This window comes from Falco peregrinus, chromosome 16, assembly GCF_023634155.1.
Source record: "Falco peregrinus isolate bFalPer1 chromosome 16, bFalPer1.pri, whole genome shotgun sequence".
In the NCBI taxonomy this organism is placed as follows: Eukaryota; Metazoa; Chordata; class Aves; order Falconiformes; family Falconidae; genus Falco; species Falco peregrinus.
The window spans coordinates 1,358,389-1,376,473 of record NC_073736.1 but is presented as its reverse complement, the minus strand read 5'-3'; the positions used below and the strand labels follow the sequence as shown (position 1 = coordinate 1,376,473).

Sequence of the window (18,085 nt, the reverse complement as noted above, 5' to 3'; positions counted from 1 at the left end):
CTCACCTTGCAGGACTGCTGGTGCATGTTGAAGGTGCTGACAATGCCCTCGGTGACGTCCCGACCTGAGCGCTCCACCAGGTACTCAGCCAGGCGGTTGGTCAGGTAGGTTTTGCCGGTGCCGCTGGGTCCCGAGAGGATGAGCCGCCGGTGCTTCAGCAGGAGGCTGATGTAATGCTGCATCATGGGCTTGGGGATGAGTGTCTCAAACACTAGGCTGTCCACGCACTTCTCCTTCAAGCCTGCAGGCAAGGGAGGGCTGAGGGTCCTACTCACATCCCACGACACCGTGAGATAGGGGGAGGGACAGTGACGGAGCCTCGCCATCACACTGACCTTTGAGTGTCACAACAATGCTGGTCAGGCCTCGGCGGCACAGCGGCAGCTCTGGTGGCTCTGTGTCCAGGACCCGCTTGATGTGGCTGATGCTGTAGCCATAGACAGACTCGGTGCTGAGCCCCAGCGTGGAAGCAGGATCCATCTTGGTGATGTAATCCTATGTGGACAAGGACAGGGCTGTTAGTGCCCCTGAGGACCAGCGGGCAGCAACCAGTTCCAGGAGACCCTGGTAAGGACCTGGGCCAGAGAGCATCAGACACAGTGGAGCAGTATAAAAGGCTGGCTCACAGAGGAGCGGCCCCCATGCGCCTACCTTAAAGACCTGGCAGACAGCCTCATCCAGCATCTTCCAGTCCACCTTCCCGCTCACCTTGGTCCAGCCCAGGAAAAACTCCTGCTGCTTGAGGTCCTAGGAGCCAAGGCAGGTGTGCAGAGCAGAGCACTACACCCAGCCCCAGAGAGGCATTCTGTGCCCCTTGCCCAGGGCCATGGCACTGGGACCGGCCAGGCTCCCCGTACAGCCCACACTTACCCCCTTGATGATGTGCTGGGGCGGCATGCGCACCACGATCCGTAGTGTCAGCTCATCCTTCTGGGTGCCAGCGCTGACAGCGTCCATAGGGGACACGTCTAGGGACAGAGCAATGAGGTTGTGCTGGCAGGGAGAACTGAGCCACCAGGCCTGACCAGGACCAGCCCGAGCCACATCCTGCTGTGGCTGACTGTGACACCGGTGGCATGACAGATCCCCATGCACAGCTGCCTCCAGGTGACCAGCAGCATGTTCCCATCACACACAGAGTCTCTGTCCCAGCCCTTCCCCATCTGCCAGCAGCTCTGTCACCCCTACCTGCATCCCCCAGGCTGGGGCCAAAGGCATGGCCAAGGGTGAGACCCAGGGAGCGCCGCGGTGAAGAGGAGGCTGACGTGCTCATGACGTGGCCAGGAACAGAGCCTGGCACTGCCGAGGGCCCTGGAGCCACTTTGAGCCGATCATTCTCGGCCTTCAGGAGGTCCACCTCCAGCTGGGGAGAACCAGTTATGGCACTGGGTGAGGAGCTGGACGCCGGCAGCACAGCTCAGAGCCAGTCAGGCTCCTGGCAGTGGTCCTTACCTGCATGTTGTGCATGGTCTCCCGCAGCTGCTCCAGCTGGTGGGCCGAGTTGAGGGCCTCCAGGCGGATGTCCGTCAGCTTCATCTCCTTCTCCCACAGCTCGGACCGAAGCTCCGACACCTCCTTCTTCTCTGGCTCACCCTCACCATGGGCCTGGAAGAGCCTGGGCCAAGGGAGAGAGAGTCTTGCAGGGTCCAGGGTGGGAGCCTGCAGCCCCCACAACCGGCCCTCCCCATTCCGTGTTGCCCATCCTGGCCCCACGTACTCAGCTGTGTCAATGCCCACAGACGAGGATGTGGAGGATTTGATGGAGGGTGAGGCGGTCTCTGTGGAGCCATGCTGCAGCTTGGGGGAAGAGGGGGCCGACGAGTCTGGCGTGGCAATCTCCTCGATGTCCGAGTAGGACGAGGCTGATTTAGGTCCCTTCTTGATGCTGAAAGCCTTGTTGAAGGAGCTGCGCAGCTACAGGTGACAGAAAGGCACTTGTTAGGGACAGCCCGACAGTGCAGCGCTGAAAGCAGAGACAGGGCTCAGTCCGGCCCTAGAACCACCGTCTGCCCAGGACCCACAGACAGCCTGAGCTGGGACCAGTAACACCGTATCCATCACCGAGGCTGCACTGTGCACTGCCACTGCCCCGGGGAAGGCACCAGCCTGACCCTGCTCTGCTGGCACAGCTGGCGGAGGGGGTGCACAGCCCTCTGTGCAACGCTCCAGCCCCAGCCTGGACGGCGCGCACAGCCCCAGAGGGGGACCCCCGTCCCAGCCAGGCTTCCCCCAGCACCTACACTGGGTGCTCAGGCACTGCACCAGCACCCCGACCCGTCGGGAAGGGCCGACTCCATCCTGACCTTCACCCCCACCACAGCCATCCCAGCAAGTGGTGTTCAGGGGGACAATCCCCCTACTCCACAGCCAGGGTCCTGGTGCAAGGGGACAGTTACCATCCCACCGTCCCACCCCCACTGTGGGGTCCTCCTGGAGGCGCAGCAGGCCGGCCAGCCCTCTGCAAGATGTCACGGGGGTCCCAGCCAGGCATGCAGCATGCACACAGCACAGAGAGCAGCGGGCGGGGTGAGCGGCGTGCCAAGGTCAGGGAGGGTGGACGGACACTGCACGGGGGCCAAACCGGGCCTGGGTCCTGCACATGCACCACCAGCCTGTGGGAGAGCAGCAGGACAGGCACCCCGGGCTCACACCAGGTCCTCTGGAGGGCCAAGACCTGCTCCGAGGGGAGGTGGGAGGAAGAGGGGATGGAGAACAGGCAGGATCCAGCCCAACTCCCACAGGCACCAGGCGGGCTGGTCTGGTGTGACCCCAAAAGCAAGAGTGCTGCATTTCAGCACAAAAAACCAGGTGGGTGTCAGGTTCTGCTGACGATGAGAGAGTAGAGGAGCACTGGGACTCACGTGGGTCCCAACAGGGACAGAGCCATTTGGGGCCACGTCAGGCCAGCCCTGGCAATGCAGAGATAGGCAGCACCACACACCGGTGCCACAGGCAGGGCTGCAGTGAGGTGCCCGTCCAAAAAGATCTAGCCACAGGGAGCCAGGACAATACCTGCCTTCCCCAGGCAAGAAGGGGACTGTCCCCATCCATGGGACAGGTCCCCAACCAAGCCCTTCCTGCTGCCTCAGAGCCGCCTGGGGCAGTTCAGCCCATCCACGTGGATGCATGTTTTGGCCTTAACATCAAATGAAGCAGCCAAGGTGCACGCAGTCCGGCTGGGGGCTCCGGATGGCCCATGCGGGGGGTTAGTGCCAGTGAGATGGATGGGATGGGTAGTGTCATGAGCACCGTTCCCGAAAAATGGAGCAAGGCCCCTGGCAGGGCATGGCACGTGGTGGAAGGGACGGCATAGGACTTACCTCATACACCTGGAAAAAAAGAGTTGAGGTCAGCATAGCGGGAGAGAAACAAAACAAAGCAAGACTTAATTGTGCATCCAGCTTTGAGCTGTCTGGTGCAGGGAAGGGGCTGCCTGGCCGAGGTGTCCGGCCCCCTGCACTGCCAGAGCCTGCAGGGGCAGGAGACGGGAGGAAAAAACAAGGGAGCAGGCGTGCAGGACCAGGGCTGGAGAACTCCCAGAGGGGCTGGAGAAGTCCTGGCCAACACACCAAAACACAATCCATGGTGGCTACACGCTCTTCATCAGTGCTGTCCCCAGGGGACAGAGGAGACAAACACCACCATGCCACGGTAGACCAAGAAGCAGCTGGCTTGTGGGGCTGACCCCAGTCAGACCCTGCCAGTGGCTCCCCAAGCCCCACTCCTGCCAGCGCCCTGCCCAACCCACCCAGCTCTTCTTCTTCTTCTTCTTCGCATCAGCGTCCTTGCTGCTGCCAATGCTGGAGTGGCTGGTGATGCTGTTGAGGCTGGAGATGCTGTCAGAGGAGTTCTGCCGCTTGATGCGCAGCTCTAGGACCAGCAAGAGAAGCAGGAGAGATCAGAAAAGGAGGTATCAGCAAATTGTGTCTGCCCCAGTGCCAGAGCCACCTGCACTCTCCTCCCTGCACAGCTTCCCTGCTCACACCCAAACACCTTCTGAGCTTTCGGAGCCACCTGGTAAGACAACAGGGGGCTCAGACACTACATGGGCGCTGCCTCCAACTCTAGGGAGATGCCCAGGGTGTACATCATTCTGCTCCTGTCCCAGGCCACCTCCCTGCCAGCACCTTGCACTCACATTGTGGTTTCAGGACTAGGAACAGCACTCACGGGAACAAAGTCAAGATCAGCAGCCAAAACTGGGCTGTCAGCAAAGGGCCCAGTGAGGAAGTGCCCCAGGGAGGACAACCACCCCGTCCCCACACCAGTGCCAAGATCTCCTGCAGTGACAGCTCTGGCTGTACAACCCTGGCTTCAGATGCTCAGGGGTCCCAGGAGGGGAAGAGCTGCTGCCCAGGGGACGCTGCCTCCCATGTGAACACCTCATGAGCGAGATGTGCTCTGGGCACCTCCAGGCAGGCACAGCCCAGCTGGGTTTGGGCGAGTAGCTGAGGAAGGGCTACATCCCTGCAGCGGGAGGGCTGCAGCACCTTACCTTTGGGGGTGACATCAGTGCCATTCAGTGCACCCTGGATCACAGCTTGGGCCTCCGAGTTCTTCTTCTTCAGAAAGTCAATGGTTTCTCGCAGGTCCAGCAGCTCAGTGTCCTGGGGAGCAGAGCCAGGAGCTGTACAGTGTGTCCCAGCAGCACAGGGCCCACCTCAAGAGCACCACTGGGATGGGCAATGTCACAGCAGGTTCACCGAAGTCCAGCATCCCCCAGCACCACGAGCACCCTCCGGGACCACCAGTACCCCCCAGTACCTACTCGGCATCCCAACAGTGCCCACCTTCTCCTCAGCGGTCTCTGCCAAGTGCCGCAGGCGGGATGTCATGCTCACCAGGCTCTGCTCAAAAGCTGCCACCAGATTGGCCTGGGAGAAGTGGAGAAACAGGTGAGCACCCACGCCTGGGTGAGCACCCTCTGCCAGGTGTGGGACACGAGAGGCTGGAAAGGGGAACCCAAGGCTCTGGTGGGCGCAGGGCAGCACCAGCCCCACACACTGCAGGGACACAGAGCGGTGTGTCCTGCAGCAGGTCCCACAGGGACTCACGTTAGCAGACAGCTGGGACGTCAGGGTGGCCACCTTCTCCTGTGAGGACTCCAGCTCACGGCGCAGCTTGCGGATTTGCTGTGGGGAGAGAGCAGAGGCAGTGAGAGGGGCCAGCTGCTCACCCTCGCCATGGTGGCAGGGGCAGGCGACGAGCAGAGGGTGCGGGCTCACCTCAGACTGCATCTTCTCCTCAGCCTGGCAGTGCGAGAGCAGAGGGAGACAGACAGACAGAGGCAGGCAGTCAGGAGGGCAGCGAGGCACGGACAGGCTTGGCGCAAGGCAGAGGCATGCACAGAGCCCCCCCCCCTTCCCACCCAGGCCCCCACCAGCCATGCACAAAGCAGCGCAGCACAGAGGCAGCTCTTACGGAGGAGTAGGTGGAGGACGCGCTCGAGGCCAGGGACAGCACCGATCCATGAACTGCAACAGAATAAAACCCAGCCCGTCAGGGTGCCCCGGGCCAGCAGCATCCCCATGGCTGCAGGTGCAGGGCATAGCAGGGTGCAGAGGACGGAGCTCCCAGTGGAGGGGGGCTCTGTGGGGGGGCCGGGGGAGGCAGAGGGTGGGATGGCAGCTGCTCAGCACTGCCTGTTTCTCAGTGTGTGGCTGACGACCTCCCTCGGCACACAGTGTGCAGCAGGGTGTGGGGAGCACCCTCCACCTGCACCCTCCTCTCTGGCTGAGCCCAGGTGCTCTGCCACTCCCCCTGGCTGCTTGGGTCCCTGTGTCCCCAGTGCCACAACACCCTGGGGCCAACCCAGGGCCACAGGGTACCCATGGTGGTCAGGGTGGGCTGTAGCCCAGAGCAGAGGGGTCTACCAGGCCCCTCAGGGCTGCTGTCCCCTCCTCTGATGCTGAGGACTGGATGCACCAACTCATCCAACAGTGCTGCAGCAGATCCCGGAGGAAGGGACAAGTGTGCGGGGAGTCCTGTCGCCGCCCCCAAGAGCCCCCTCCACCTGGGCAGGAGTGCAGCACACTCTCACCATCGTCCACAGGGTCCCGGAAGGAGCCCGAGCGGATCATGCCCTTGGGCTTGTCGGCCAGGGAGAGGGTGCTGCCCATCTGGGACGTGCTGTACAGCTCGAAGGTGGAGTCGTGTGTGGGGATGCTGTTGGAGCGGGTGATCCGTGGGGTTGCGGTGGCAGTGGGGCTCACTACAAGGAGAAGGCAGGGGAGAGGCAGGGTCAGAATCACACCAGGGAACCTGGGACTGGGATGGGGAAGCAGGGCTGGAAGCAATCCACAAGAGCTGGGATGCAGAGAGGAAGCAGGAATCATGGTCCCAAAGCAGGGAGAGACTGAGGGAAAGCTAAAATGCAGATTTACACTGGGAAGATGTGGACGCCAGCACCAAGGTTACCACAGGGCTGAGAAACAAATCCATCACCCCAGGGCAAAGTGGGCACCACCATGCCAGAGCCCATCACCTGTGGGTGCAGAAGTGGAGGACTTCAACACCTGCTGCCCCCCACCAGCAGCCCAAACCTGTCTGCCTGGACCCTCCAAACCCTCCAAGAACACGTAGGTCCTGGCAAGAGCAGGGCAGGGCTGACCCCTTGCCCTGCCAGGCACCCCCAGAGGAGCAGAGAGTTGTGGCCAGAGCCCCAGGATGCCCTGAAGGTGGAGGTGATGAACATGCCTGGCCCCTGGGCACAACCCAGCACCTCGATGGGCCAAAAGCACCAGGCGCTGAGTGTCAGGGCTGCTGGGAGTGTCATGGAAAAAAGCAGCACCCGGGGCAACATCAGCAAGTCACATGGGGAGCACAGGGTGATGGGGAGCAGGAGGCACAGGGCTTGTTGCAAGCAGAAGGGGACTGGCAGCAGAGGGCACTGACCGATGCTGGTGAGCGGACCTTTCCCAACCAGCGCCATGGGGAGGGCAGGGGGCGAGGGCAGCTCCTGCTGGTCGTCCAACTCAGGGAGCCCGCTGCTGATGGCATGCGAATGGCGCCGCTCCTTGGCCTCCTCCTGGGAGTGGAGCTGGTACCTGGGGAGCGGAGCAGAGACAGGCATGGTGAAGTGGACCAGCACCATCCTGGCTCCTGCCCACTGCACTGCAGCCCAGCCTCTCCGGCATGGAGGGCACCACCAGCCCCCTGCAGAAAGCTCCACATGCCCACCCTCCCTCCCCAGCGCCATCCAAAAGTCACTTGGGCACTTTTACCTCAACCCTTTCTTGGGCAACGTGTTCCTGTCGCGGTTGGCACTGGAAGGGAAGGAAAGATCAGTGACATCCCTGCACAGGTGAGGGAAGGTGCCATGGGGATTGAGCTGCGGGGACAGGGAGCTTTTCCCCAGAAATGTAGCAGGAAGAGCCTCCAAAGCAGGCAAAGGTCGCAGCAGGATGGCAGGGAGGGATCTGAGCGCAGGGAGGTGCCCCAGCAGCCCTGTGCCCTCCCTCCAGCCATACCTGTCCAGATGTGCAAGCCGTGGGCTCCCGCTCCAGCCCAGCTCCCCTGCCTCTTCCTCCTCCTCTTCCTCTGTGCTGGCAGGGGGTGCAGCAGCAGGGGTTGGGGTAGTGGTGCTGCCCCCTGAAAAGGCACTGGGCAGGCTCATAGGCATCTGCAGGGACTCCATGCTGCGATGCAGCCCTGAGAGCTTGGGGTACATCCTGCCCTCCTTCGGGACACTGAAGCCACCCATGAGCTCCAGGCCCTGGGAGAAGCTGGCCGAATTGATGTTGAGGATGGGGGCAGGACTGGGGCTGAAGCAGGGCGCGAGGTGCCCACCAGCTGGGTGCAGGTCCTGGAGCTTGGCAGTGTGTGGGGGCTGCAGCTCGCTGGAGGAGGGCAAGTCCAGGCTGTTGGAGTTGACCTTGTCCAAGTTGGCCAGTGAGGGAGGCTTCACATAGGTCTTGGCAGCCGCTCTAGAGGGGGAAATTAGGTAAGGAAGCAGGTGAGACTGGAGTGCTGGGCACAGCTGGGTGCTGGGCACCTGCTGCCCTCAAAGGTGGAAGGATCGTACCTGAGAGGCGTGGGGGGCAGCTCGGCCACCTTGGCTGCTGGCGGGAGGTTGGCCTGGGCTTTCGGTGTGCTCTCAGGTGAGCTGACGCTCTTCAGCGTCCCACACTCAGAGTCAAGTGCCACCGCCTTGGCCTTGGCCTTCTCCTTCTCGCGGTCTGTCTGGTTCACAGGGGCTGGTGTGCCACGGCTGGTGCTGATCTTGGATGGCTCCTTGAGCCGTGACACAGAGATGCTGCCCTGCTTGGTGCTCAGCAGGCTTGGATCGATGCTGCTGCTGACTGGCCGGTTTGCGCCACGGCCACCGGTCACACTCATGGAGCTGGACTTGGCTGGCCGGGGCAGGCTGCGGTACTGGATGTTGGAACGAGCCCCTGGGGCCAGGAAACCAGGCTCGGCTGCATTGGAGACATCCAGGCTGGTTTTCCTCCCGCTGACTGGCTTGACGGGGATACCAGAGCTCTTCTGGATCTTGCCAAGTGTGGCTGAGCCCCCAGCCTGCATCACAGTGGCTGTGCCAGTGGCAGGAGCTGGCTTCTTATAGCCGAAGGAGCTGGAGGCTGAAGGGCGCGTGAGGCCCGAGGGTGGCTTCTTGGCATCAGCAGCGCGATCACGGCCAGCATCGGAGGAGGAGCGCTGCAGGCCTGTGCTCTTCACAGACAGCTTGCTTTTGTCGGTGGCTTTGGTCTCAGGCTTGCCTGGTGGGTAGGGAAGGCCAAGTTAGCGTCCCTGGAGGCTTTGGGGACATTGAACTAGTCCAGATAGGACAGTGGTACTGGAGATGCAGGGGTGTGATGAAGAAGGGACATGCCACCATCCCGGGACTCAGGGCAGAGCCGTGGCCAGGCCTTCAAGCACCCAGCTAGCCTCCAGCCCGGCACGTGGCCACGAGGCCATGGGGCAGGCAGACCAGCAAGCAGGGCTTAGCATGGGGCCAGACCCACAACGTGCCTGCAAGGATGCACAGCCCTGCCACCCGCTCCAGCACACCTCCAGCTGCTGGGTCTGAGCACTGCCTCTGGGAATCCCGTGGCCAGCGTGCTCAGGGAAGGCCCACAGAGGTGCCACCCAACCCTCTCCCCATCAGAGCAGCTGGACCCTGCATGAACTGGGTCTCACCTGCCACTTTGAGGGTGCTCTGGGCCGTGTGGGTGATGGGGGAGGTCACGGCCACGGGAGGGGTCTTGCCCTTTTTGAGGGAGCCAGGAGTGCCCAGGCTGACAGGCTTCTTCAGCTCACCACCCTTGGGCCCTTCTTCACCGCCCTCCGAGGGCTCCCGCCGCCACTTGGAGGAGCCGTGCTCCATCTTGAGGCTGCTGCTGTCGTAGTCCAGCTTCTTGGGTGCCTTGTCGTCGCCCTCACAGTACCAGCTCAGCCCGCTCTCTGCCAGCGAGCGCTTCTCTGAGTCCGTGCATAGCTGTGGGCAGAGCGGAGTCAGGGGCGCTCCTGGCACCCACCCCAAACTCCCCAGAGAGCACCGACCAGCTGGGAGAGGGATGCACTGTCACCCTACGCCATGCCTCAGTTCCCCCACACCAGCACCCTCCATCCCCTCTTTCCCATAGACCAGCGGCATCCCAGGAAGGGTCTGGGTGCCACAGGCACCTACCGCTATGGCCGAGTTCCTGCGCGAGGCGGTGGGGGTGGAGGGCAGGGAGTTGAGCGAGGAGCTGGCATTGAACTCCTCCGAGCTGAGGTTGTCAGAGGCATCGCTGAGGCCGCTGCTGATGGAGCTGCTCTCATCCCAGCTGCAAGAACAGAGACAGCATCAGACCCACCCTGCCAGCCCCAGCTCTGCCCGGCACTGCGGGATTTCCCCGCTCCAGGGGCTGCGGGGCGCAAACCTAAGCTCCCAGTAGCACCTGCTGCAGGGCTGCGGTGGGCTCCAGCCTGGCACAGGCTCGGTGCCCCACCAGCACACCAGGCCCAGTGACCCCGCTGTGGGGGGAGGTTGGACCATGGATGGTGTCTGTGCAACATGAGGAGGCCAGTACCCACGCTGGCAGGGCTGGCAGCACTGCAGTTGGTACCAAGCCCCCTGCAACCTGCCCCGCTGAGCGGATCTGGAGCATCGCTGGAAAGGGCAGGGACTGGCTGGAGAAAACAAACCAGCCGCCCCGCAGCATCCACCCTTCCTCGGGTGGCCCCCACCCACTGCCTCGACACACTCTGCTCCCCCCCTCCAGCAGCCAGCATCCGCAGCAGGCAGAGGCAGCAGGTATGGGCACCGCTGCTATGCCAGGGCAGCTGCTCCGTGCTGGGGGCGCAGCGGACCGTGCGCAAGCCCATCTGCAGGGCCACCAGTCTGCACCATGCCGGGGCAGCAGCTGCCTGCGCACCCCCCCGGGCCCGGCCAGCCCCGCAGCACAGGGCTGTGCCGAGGGCGATCCAGCACAGACAGGCACAGAGCGTTTTCCAGCAGGATGAGCACGGCCCCTTTCAGGTCAGCAGCTGAGTAGGTCAGCGAGGCCCTGCAGCCTCCGAGGGGGCTGCAAGAGGCTGGGGGAGACAAGCAGCGGTGTAGGAGAGGGGAGCAAAGCTGAGGGGCTGTGGCCAGGCCCAGTCGCTTACACTGGGGCCACAGAGATGCAGGAGCCCAGCAAGCACCAGAGCCCCAGCAGCTGGGGAATCTGCTTAGCATCACCCAAGTGACACTGTGACCCCTGACTGAGCTGGGGACAGGACAGTGTGGCCTGGCAGAGAAGAGGGCACCTGCTGGGTGTCCCTGCCAACCAGGGTGCCAGGACACAAGCTGCAGCCACCACCATCCCCTCTGGGACGCCCAAACCCCAGGACACAGCGACACAGGCAGCTCCAGCACCCTCTCCAACCAGCCCCATGTACCCTGTTCTTCCCAGACATCGGGGACTGGCCACAGCCAGGATGGACACAGCCCCCTGCATCCCCACAGCAGCTTTTGCAACAGAGCCCCACAGGCTCTGCTGCTCAGGATGGGATTAATTATGACCACATGCCCGGGATGTGCTGATGGGTTGCCTGGCTCCAAGCATCTCCCACCACCAGCCCCTGGTGCTGAGGGTGACTTCTCACTGGGACAGAAATCTCCACCCTGGAGCATGAAACAATGCTCCTCTCCTGTGTCAGCATCACCCTTGAAGCAGGCAGCACTGGGAGCAAGGCATGGCTCCTGTGGGTGCATGGCTGTGACCAAACGTAGTGCTGCGTCTCTTCAGTTTGGCTTTAGTGGCCTGGCAGGGCAAATCTCAAATGCTCTCCCAGCCTTGCACGGGAAGCCCCTGCCACCCTGCCACCAGGCATCTGGAGAGCTCTGGTGAAACAGGCACAGGGTCCGGGGCTGAACTGGGGCAGGAGGTGGCCCCGGATCCTCCTTAGCAATCCCATGCTAAGGAAGGTCAACACAGAAGGTGACAGACAAGATCCAAGAGCACTCAAGCCCTGGGGTGAAGCCTGGGAGCCAGCTGCCCGCTGTGGGATGTCTCTGGCTCTCTTATGGGGCACGTGGCTGGCACACTGAGGGCTCCTCAAAACTGGCACACATATGCTGTAGCCGGCACAGCAAGGAAAGCCTCAAATCAGGCTGCACCACAGCACTGACAGCTCCTTGGCAAATACCAGTTCTCGGTGCCTGGCACCCCGGTCCCTGCCAGCCGAGGCCACCCAAGTGCCACCCACAGACCCCAAACAGGGGGCAGCGACGCCGCAGTGTTATGCTGGGGGGCAAAACTCAATTCCTGCTTTGTGCTCCAGCCCCTCCATCTTACACAGAGCAATTTCCCACCTCCCTTCAGCCGGCACCGAACCAAACCCACCCTGAAGGCAGCAATGCATCGGGACAACCGCAAGCCCCACACCCCTGACAGCTCCCAGCGAAGGGATGCCCAAGGAAGGGATGCCCAAGGACAGCAGCAGCAGCGAGGTGGGGGCTGCGGCAGCATGACCGTCCTGCGGTGCTCCCCGGCACCGGCGACGCACACCCGGCCCCGGCCCCGGCCCGGGGAGGCGGCTGCGGGGGACGGACCTGGCCCAGGGCCACCGTGCGAGCGGCTGCGCGGGGATGCTCCGCTCCCGCCCCGGCCCAGGCGAGCCCCGCTCCGGAGCGCCCAGGTGGGCACGCAGCACCGCCGCCCGCCCCGCCCCGGCGGGGTCAGCTCCGCCGGCCCGGGGTACCGGAGCTCCGGGAGCCCGGCCCAGCCGCGCTGCAGGTGTGAGGCGGGGGACTGGGCGGGGGGGGTCGCGCCCCGCTCCCGGCCGCGGGGAGCCGCCCCGATGCAGCGGTGCCGGGCGGAGCCGCGCTGCCCGGGTCCCCCCTTCCCCCCCGCGGCGTGGCCGAGACAAAGCACCGCCCGCGGTGCGGCCCCGGGGCGCGCGGCTTTGTCTGCCGGGGCCGGGCTCCGGCCGCCCACCCGCCCGCCCGCAGCGCGCCCTACCCGCCGCGCCCGGTGCCGGTGCGGGGCCGTCCGTGCCCGTACGGTACCTGCTGGCCAGGCGCGGGGCGCGGCGCGGCCTCCCCGCCCGCAGCATGGTGCTGCCCGCGGCAGTGCGGCCCCGCCGGGGCGGGCGGGAGGGGCGGCGGCGGGACCGCCCCGCGCTGCCCGCGCCTTAAAGCGGCAGCGGCCGCAGCCCGGCTATCCCCGACCGCCCCCCGACCCCCGCCGGGAGGGGCTCGGGGACCCGGCCCCAGGGCCGCCCAGTCCAGCCCATGAACTCCCACCCCTGTCCCTGGTGCCCCTCAGCCCAGCATGCCCCCGCCCCCCCCCCCAGTCTCAGCCCGGGTCCCCCAGCTGCCCCCAGCCCACACTCACATCCCCACACGCAGCACCAGTGCCCCCCAGGCCATCCCCCAGCCTGGCCCCAGCGCCCCTCAACGCCCCCCATTCCTCCTCCCCGACGGCACCACCTCCGGCCGAGGGTCCCGGGGAGTCGGCGGCCCCCGCAGCCCAGCCCAGCCCCGGCCAGGGCACCCACGCCGCCCCGCGCCTCATCGACCAAAAAGCCCCTTTCTGTCCTTGTTTCTCTCGCACGCGCAGCAGAGCGGGAGCGCCGCGGGGCAGGGTCCCCGCCGGCCCGGGGACTGCGGGGACACGGGGCCAGCCCGGCCCCGGCGGGCAGAGGGTTAACGGCAGCCTCGGCGGAACAGGCCCGGTCCCCGCGGGCTGGGACATCGGTCATTCCTTCCTCGCGCCCGCCCCGGCGCGGCAAGGCGACGCCTCTGCCCCCCGCCGAGCACGGCCCCCTGCCCGCCCCCCGCCCGCAGCCCCCGGTGCCACTGCCGCCGTTCGGGGTCCCGCGGGCAGCCGGCCCGGCCAGCACCGCCCTCCGCCGCCCCCCAGCCCGGCGCCGCCCGTTCCCTCCCCTCCGCCGCGCCGACAGCGCTCGCAGCGGCAGCCCCGGCTCCCCCGGGGCCCGAACCCGGACGCGGGGCTCGCAGGGTGGCCGGGGGCGCAGCCCCGCACGGCCCGGCACAGCGGCCGCCGCCAAAGGGCAGCTTCGGCCCCGCCAGAGCCAGGGTCAGAGAATCGCGGTCAGCGGCAGCAGCCCCACCGGCAGGCACCGGTACCGAGCCCTGCGCAGGGGGCACCCCCAGCCCATCCATCTCGCCCCGCACGGGCACCTGCCCGCAGGCCAGACCGACGCCCCGCACCAGCCGGGCCCCGGCACTCGTGCCCCTGCCAGGCGGGTGCTGCTGGATCCCTGCCGTTGCCCTGAGGCCCACCCTGGACCAGTGAGGCCCCCTTGGTCTGCCCTGGCCCCTTCCTCCTGCTCTGCCGTGGTCGCTGCAGGGGAGGAAATACGGGGCTTGCACGGGGGGTCTCCACGCCCCACATCAGCGGCTCAATGGCACTGAGGGGGCTCTGCAGACATGTCACCAGCATCCCCCATCACAGCCTCCTGCAGCCGTGGCAGGACCTCACAGGACCTGTGAGGAGGCACAGCCAGGGCTCTCCCCTCCCTCTCCTTCTACTCCACTTAATGGGGCAGAAAAACCAATTAGCTTCATAAATCACGATCGGGGGGTTGGGGACTCCCCGCAGGCATGGGCAGGGGTGGCTCTGCTTCCCCCTCACATCCACCTCAGCAACGGCCACAGGGCATCACAACACCCATAACCTCCCTCAGGATCCCCACAGCTCCCTGCACACACCCCATGCCCCTGTAACAGCCCCCAACCCCCCCCCCAATACTCCTTGAGATCCCCACAGACTCACAGGATACCCAGATTCCTCTGAGTCCTCCTCAGACCCTCCCCAAACCCCTGTGTACCCTCCAGGACACCACCCCCAAACCCCCAGGTACCCCCCCCCCCCCCCAATAGCGCCAGCCCCTGCCGCAGGCCAGGCTTCCCCGACCCCAGGTGCTTCCCGCTTCCATTTTGGGTACCGGGATCTGGCACCCTTCATGGAAGCCGTGCTCAAAGGAACAGGGAGTTGCAAGGACCTTACAGATGGGGAAACTGAGGCAGGGAAGGGGATCTGACTCGCCCAAGCTCACCCAACAGAAGAGAATCAGCGTCACATCCCAGCAGTTGGTCCAGTTCCCTGTCCTCCAGGCAGCACTGCCTCTGGTCCCCGGCCCCCCAGGTCCCCAGGGGACTCCCCCCACGCCAACCCAGAGTGTGCGTGGCTCCTGCGAGGGGGGACCCGTGGCCAGGCTGCACTTCTGCTCCAGCTCTGCGCTGTCAACCACAGTAATAGCAGGGTCTGATTTCCCCGAGGCAGCCAGGCTGATGCCGTGGGGGTGTCAGCCAGCACGCGCCTGCCCGCAGCAATGAGATCAGCCGTGGACCCCAACCACAGGCCTGGCCACCATGCCAGCGGGGCTGCTGAGCTCAGCCAGCCCCGCTGCGGGGCGAGGGGACAACGCAGGGTCACCCCCTGACCCACCCTGAAACCCCGGTGGAAGTGTGTCCCCATGTGGGGATCTCCAGCTGTTTTGGAAATGGTGGCACATGAAGCCTTGCTCGTGGCCACCGTGGTGGCATGGTGGGCTTCAGCGGCTGCGTGCAGCGGCCAGAGAGTCCCAGGGCAGCGCCGGGGTGGGGAGCGGTGTGACTCAGCCTGCTTGCGAAATTCCTATTTTTCCCGTTGTCTGGACAAGCCAGTGGCCTCAGACACCTCTGCCTGCAGTGGCCGGGCCCCATCACAGGCAGCACACGGCAAGCAGCAAAGCCAGATCCTGAGCAGCAAGCGGGTGGGCAGCCAGGTCTGGGGGGCAGACCCCCTGGAGCAGCTCTCTCCAGGGCACGTGGGCGTGCGAGGTCCAGCCCTGGGCTCAGTTCTGCTCCGCGTCCGCACCCAGCCCCACCAGCGGCCGCAGAGGCCAGCAGCTTTCCAAACCCTGGGCGTGCACTGACCCCTGAGCGCCCTGCACCCCCTGAGCCCCACAACCCCAGGAGCCCCTTCCCAAGACATGCTCCATGCAGCTGCTGCCACAGCAGCCCAGCCCAGGCAGCCCCAGGCGCCGGGGGTCACCACTGGGTGCCCTGACCCAAACCCCAAAACAAGGAGCTGGCTGGAACGCAGCGCGGAGGAGGGGTGCTTCAGTGGTGGCGGTGCCCAGCGGGGTGTTGGGGCCCCTTTCTGGGACCATCCCCTGTCCATCCCCAGCTGGAGGGAGGAACCCCACCGAGCCCCAGCACACAGCGCAATGCAGCGAGGATTTATCCAACACCACTTCCCCAGCCGCCCCCCTGCCACCCCCCCGGCCAGGCTGGGGCCCCGCACACACGCCGGGCCACGTGCAGGGCCACAGCCGTGCCCCCTGGGATGTCCCCTCCGAGAAATGACTTCACAGGCTCGCTGGGATGGTGGCAAAGGGTCAGGCCGGAACAGCCAAAGCTGAGTGAGAGGCGTTCGAGGGGAGCAGAGCGCCAGCGCCAATCCTGCTTGAAGCAGGAGAGGAGGGCGTCCGCTCCCCTGCCGCTCTCGGGGAGCCAAGCCAAACATCTGCTCCCGCCTCCGGGCTGCACCGAGCTCAAGTAGCTGCGAGGAAGCCGGAGCCAGGCCAGCCGGAGCACAGCGGGTGCCCGCTCAAGAGCATCCCTCCTGGGGGGATGCGGCTAGCAGCCCCCAGCCCTGCTGGAGGGGACCACAGGCTCTGCAGCGCCCAGCTGCCAGCAGCACCATAGCGGTGGCATGGGACAGTGCCCAGGGAGTACCATGAACTGGACACGCGTGCTGACCCTTGAGCTGCACGGCACCCCGCGGTCCCAACACCAAAGGCTGCTGCCACGGCTCCATTTCATACCCATGAACAGTCAGGACAGTACCCGGCTGATGGGGGTGCAGATGCTGCCACCACTGAGGTGGGCTGCAGTGCTACTCCCTTTCCATCCACAACGAAAAACAAGGCCCAAAAGGACACCCCCAAATCACAGCGGTTCTGGGGTTACCTGAGCACTTCCCCAGAGCACTGAAAGCCCCAGGGGACATGCACAGCCACAGGGATCAGCTCCAGAGCGATGCCTGCATGCCCAAGGCCTTGCAGTGCACACAGATCATCAGCGCTCCTGCAGCCACCGCAGCAAGAAGGCGCTGACTCAGCAGCCAGCCCTGCTCGCTCCCTCTCCACTCTCCCATCCCCGTGCTTGGGGATGGCAGGATCAGGCCTGGCAACACCGTGCCCTGCCAGAGGGGCAGGATGAGCTCAGCCTGGGCATCCCCACAGGATTCTGCCACTGTGGGTATTTGATCAGCTCCAAGGACCAAGGACGGAACCAGCCTGTCCCAATTTGTCCCTGAGGTCCTCACCTGGGGAGCTGCCCATCACATGGCTGAGCTCAGGTTTCGTGTCCTTGCACACCAGAGCCAGGGAGAGGTGCTCCTCCTCTACTGCACCCCGCAAACCCCGCCGCAAACCCCGCCGAGAGCAGCTGTGCCCTGCCCCAACACACTCGCAGCCAGCAGGGTGGACCAAAGGAAACTGAGGCACAGCCAGGGCCACACGGCAGGTCCCTTCAACCCCCACCCAGTGCCCTGCACTTCCCTGAGCATGAGGCACACCATGGGGAGGTGCTTGGACCTGCTAAGCCCTTGGCACTGGGCACGGTGGCCTGCCAGACCTCTCTGGGGACATCCAGAGCACCCCAGGGCCCTTGCAGCTGCATCACTGTTCGTGGGGAAGCGGCTGGGTAACAGGCTGGCTGATGAAGGGTCTGACAAAAGGAGGGTGGCAGAAAGGGTTGCAACACACAGGGTGCTCTCCAAGCCCAGGAGACGTGGTGGAGCAAGGCAAAGCAGAGAAGAACCGACACTCTCGTCATACCCTCAGCCTGGGATCCTGTGCTGCATGGCTGGGGGGAAGCCCCATGACCCCAGGCAGGCAGGGCTGGGGGGGTGGAAGCCAGCACACCCTACCAGCTCCCAACCACAGCAAAGCCTCACAACACCCTGCTCACTCCCCACCGTGTCCCTAATGGCCCCAGGGAACACCCAGGGGTGATGCATGCTCACCCGCTCCTGCGCCAGCACTCAGGACCCGCAAGAGCTGCTCACATCAGGGCCCCAAGCATACACAGCACATGGGAGATGCACCAACCTGCAGCCACACTACACTGCAGGGGGAACGGCAGCTCCACGTGCAGGAGGTGGCACTGCTTGGACATGCAGGACATGGCCGGGACGAAACCAGGCAAAACCTGGCTTGAAAATTCCCGCTCGGGTGCTCTCCACCTCCTCTACCGTTGCCTGATTCACACACAGGTCTGCACATGAAGGCACCCACGCTGCTGCATCATGGGCCCAGCGCTGCGCTGCAGCCGTACAGCCACAGAAGTCCCTCGGCACTGGGCGACCTCCCATTGGGGTGACCTTGGTGGGGTGACCTCCAGGGCTCAGGAAACATTCCCAGCCTGGATGGGGTGGAAAAGCGTCACCGGCAGCACTGCACCCCTCCAGGGACTGGCATCAGGGGCAGGGAACAGCAAGCAGCAAACTGAGCAGTGGTGGGTGGAAACCTGAGCTGACAGCAGCCAAGGAAGAGAGCAAAGACTTCCAGTGCCAGGGAAACAGCCCAGGGGTCGGTGCTGTCCCTGCCTGCGCCCTGCCCAGGCCCCAAGGACGGGCAGGACAGGGCAGGAGAGCAGCAC

The 18,085-nt window shown here is 64.9% G+C and overlaps 1 protein-coding gene across 3 annotated transcripts in view; it reads right to left on the bottom strand.

Annotated features, from left to right (window-relative positions):
* NAV1 (neuron navigator 1) overlaps positions 1-18,085 on the bottom strand; it is a 76,512-nt gene that overhangs the window by 7,353 nt on the left and 51,074 nt on the right. The window contains exons 1-21 of one of the 3 annotated variants that reach the window (XM_055820031.1): positions 12,476-12,564; positions 9,629-9,767; positions 9,139-9,436; positions 8,024-8,717; positions 7,470-7,925; positions 7,224-7,265; positions 6,895-7,046; positions 6,041-6,211; positions 5,422-5,474; positions 5,226-5,249; positions 5,055-5,132; positions 4,791-4,874; positions 4,496-4,607; positions 3,749-3,870; positions 1,718-1,914; positions 1,453-1,615; positions 1,189-1,363; positions 871-968; positions 652-747; positions 336-495; positions 6-241 (exon numbers count right to left, since the gene is read on the bottom strand). In XM_055820031.1, the coding sequence (XP_055676006.1) occupies positions 6-241; positions 336-495; positions 652-747; positions 871-968; positions 1,189-1,363; positions 1,453-1,615; positions 1,718-1,914; positions 3,749-3,870; positions 4,496-4,607; positions 4,791-4,874; positions 5,055-5,132; positions 5,226-5,249; positions 5,422-5,474; positions 6,041-6,211; positions 6,895-7,046; positions 7,224-7,265; positions 7,470-7,925; positions 8,024-8,717; positions 9,139-9,436; positions 9,629-9,767; positions 12,476-12,522 (3,597 nt within the window). In that variant the 5' untranslated portion in view covers positions 12,523-12,564. Of the gene's footprint in view, positions 1-5; positions 242-335; positions 496-651; positions 748-870; positions 969-1,188; positions 1,364-1,452; positions 1,616-1,717; positions 1,915-3,748; positions 3,871-4,495; positions 4,608-4,790; positions 4,875-5,054; positions 5,133-5,225; positions 5,250-5,421; positions 5,475-6,040; positions 6,212-6,894; positions 7,047-7,223; positions 7,266-7,469; positions 7,926-8,023; positions 8,718-9,138; positions 9,437-9,628; positions 9,768-12,475; positions 12,565-18,085 lie in introns of those variants that run through there. The other 2 variants (XM_055820030.1, XM_055820029.1) reach the window with 2 other exon arrangements.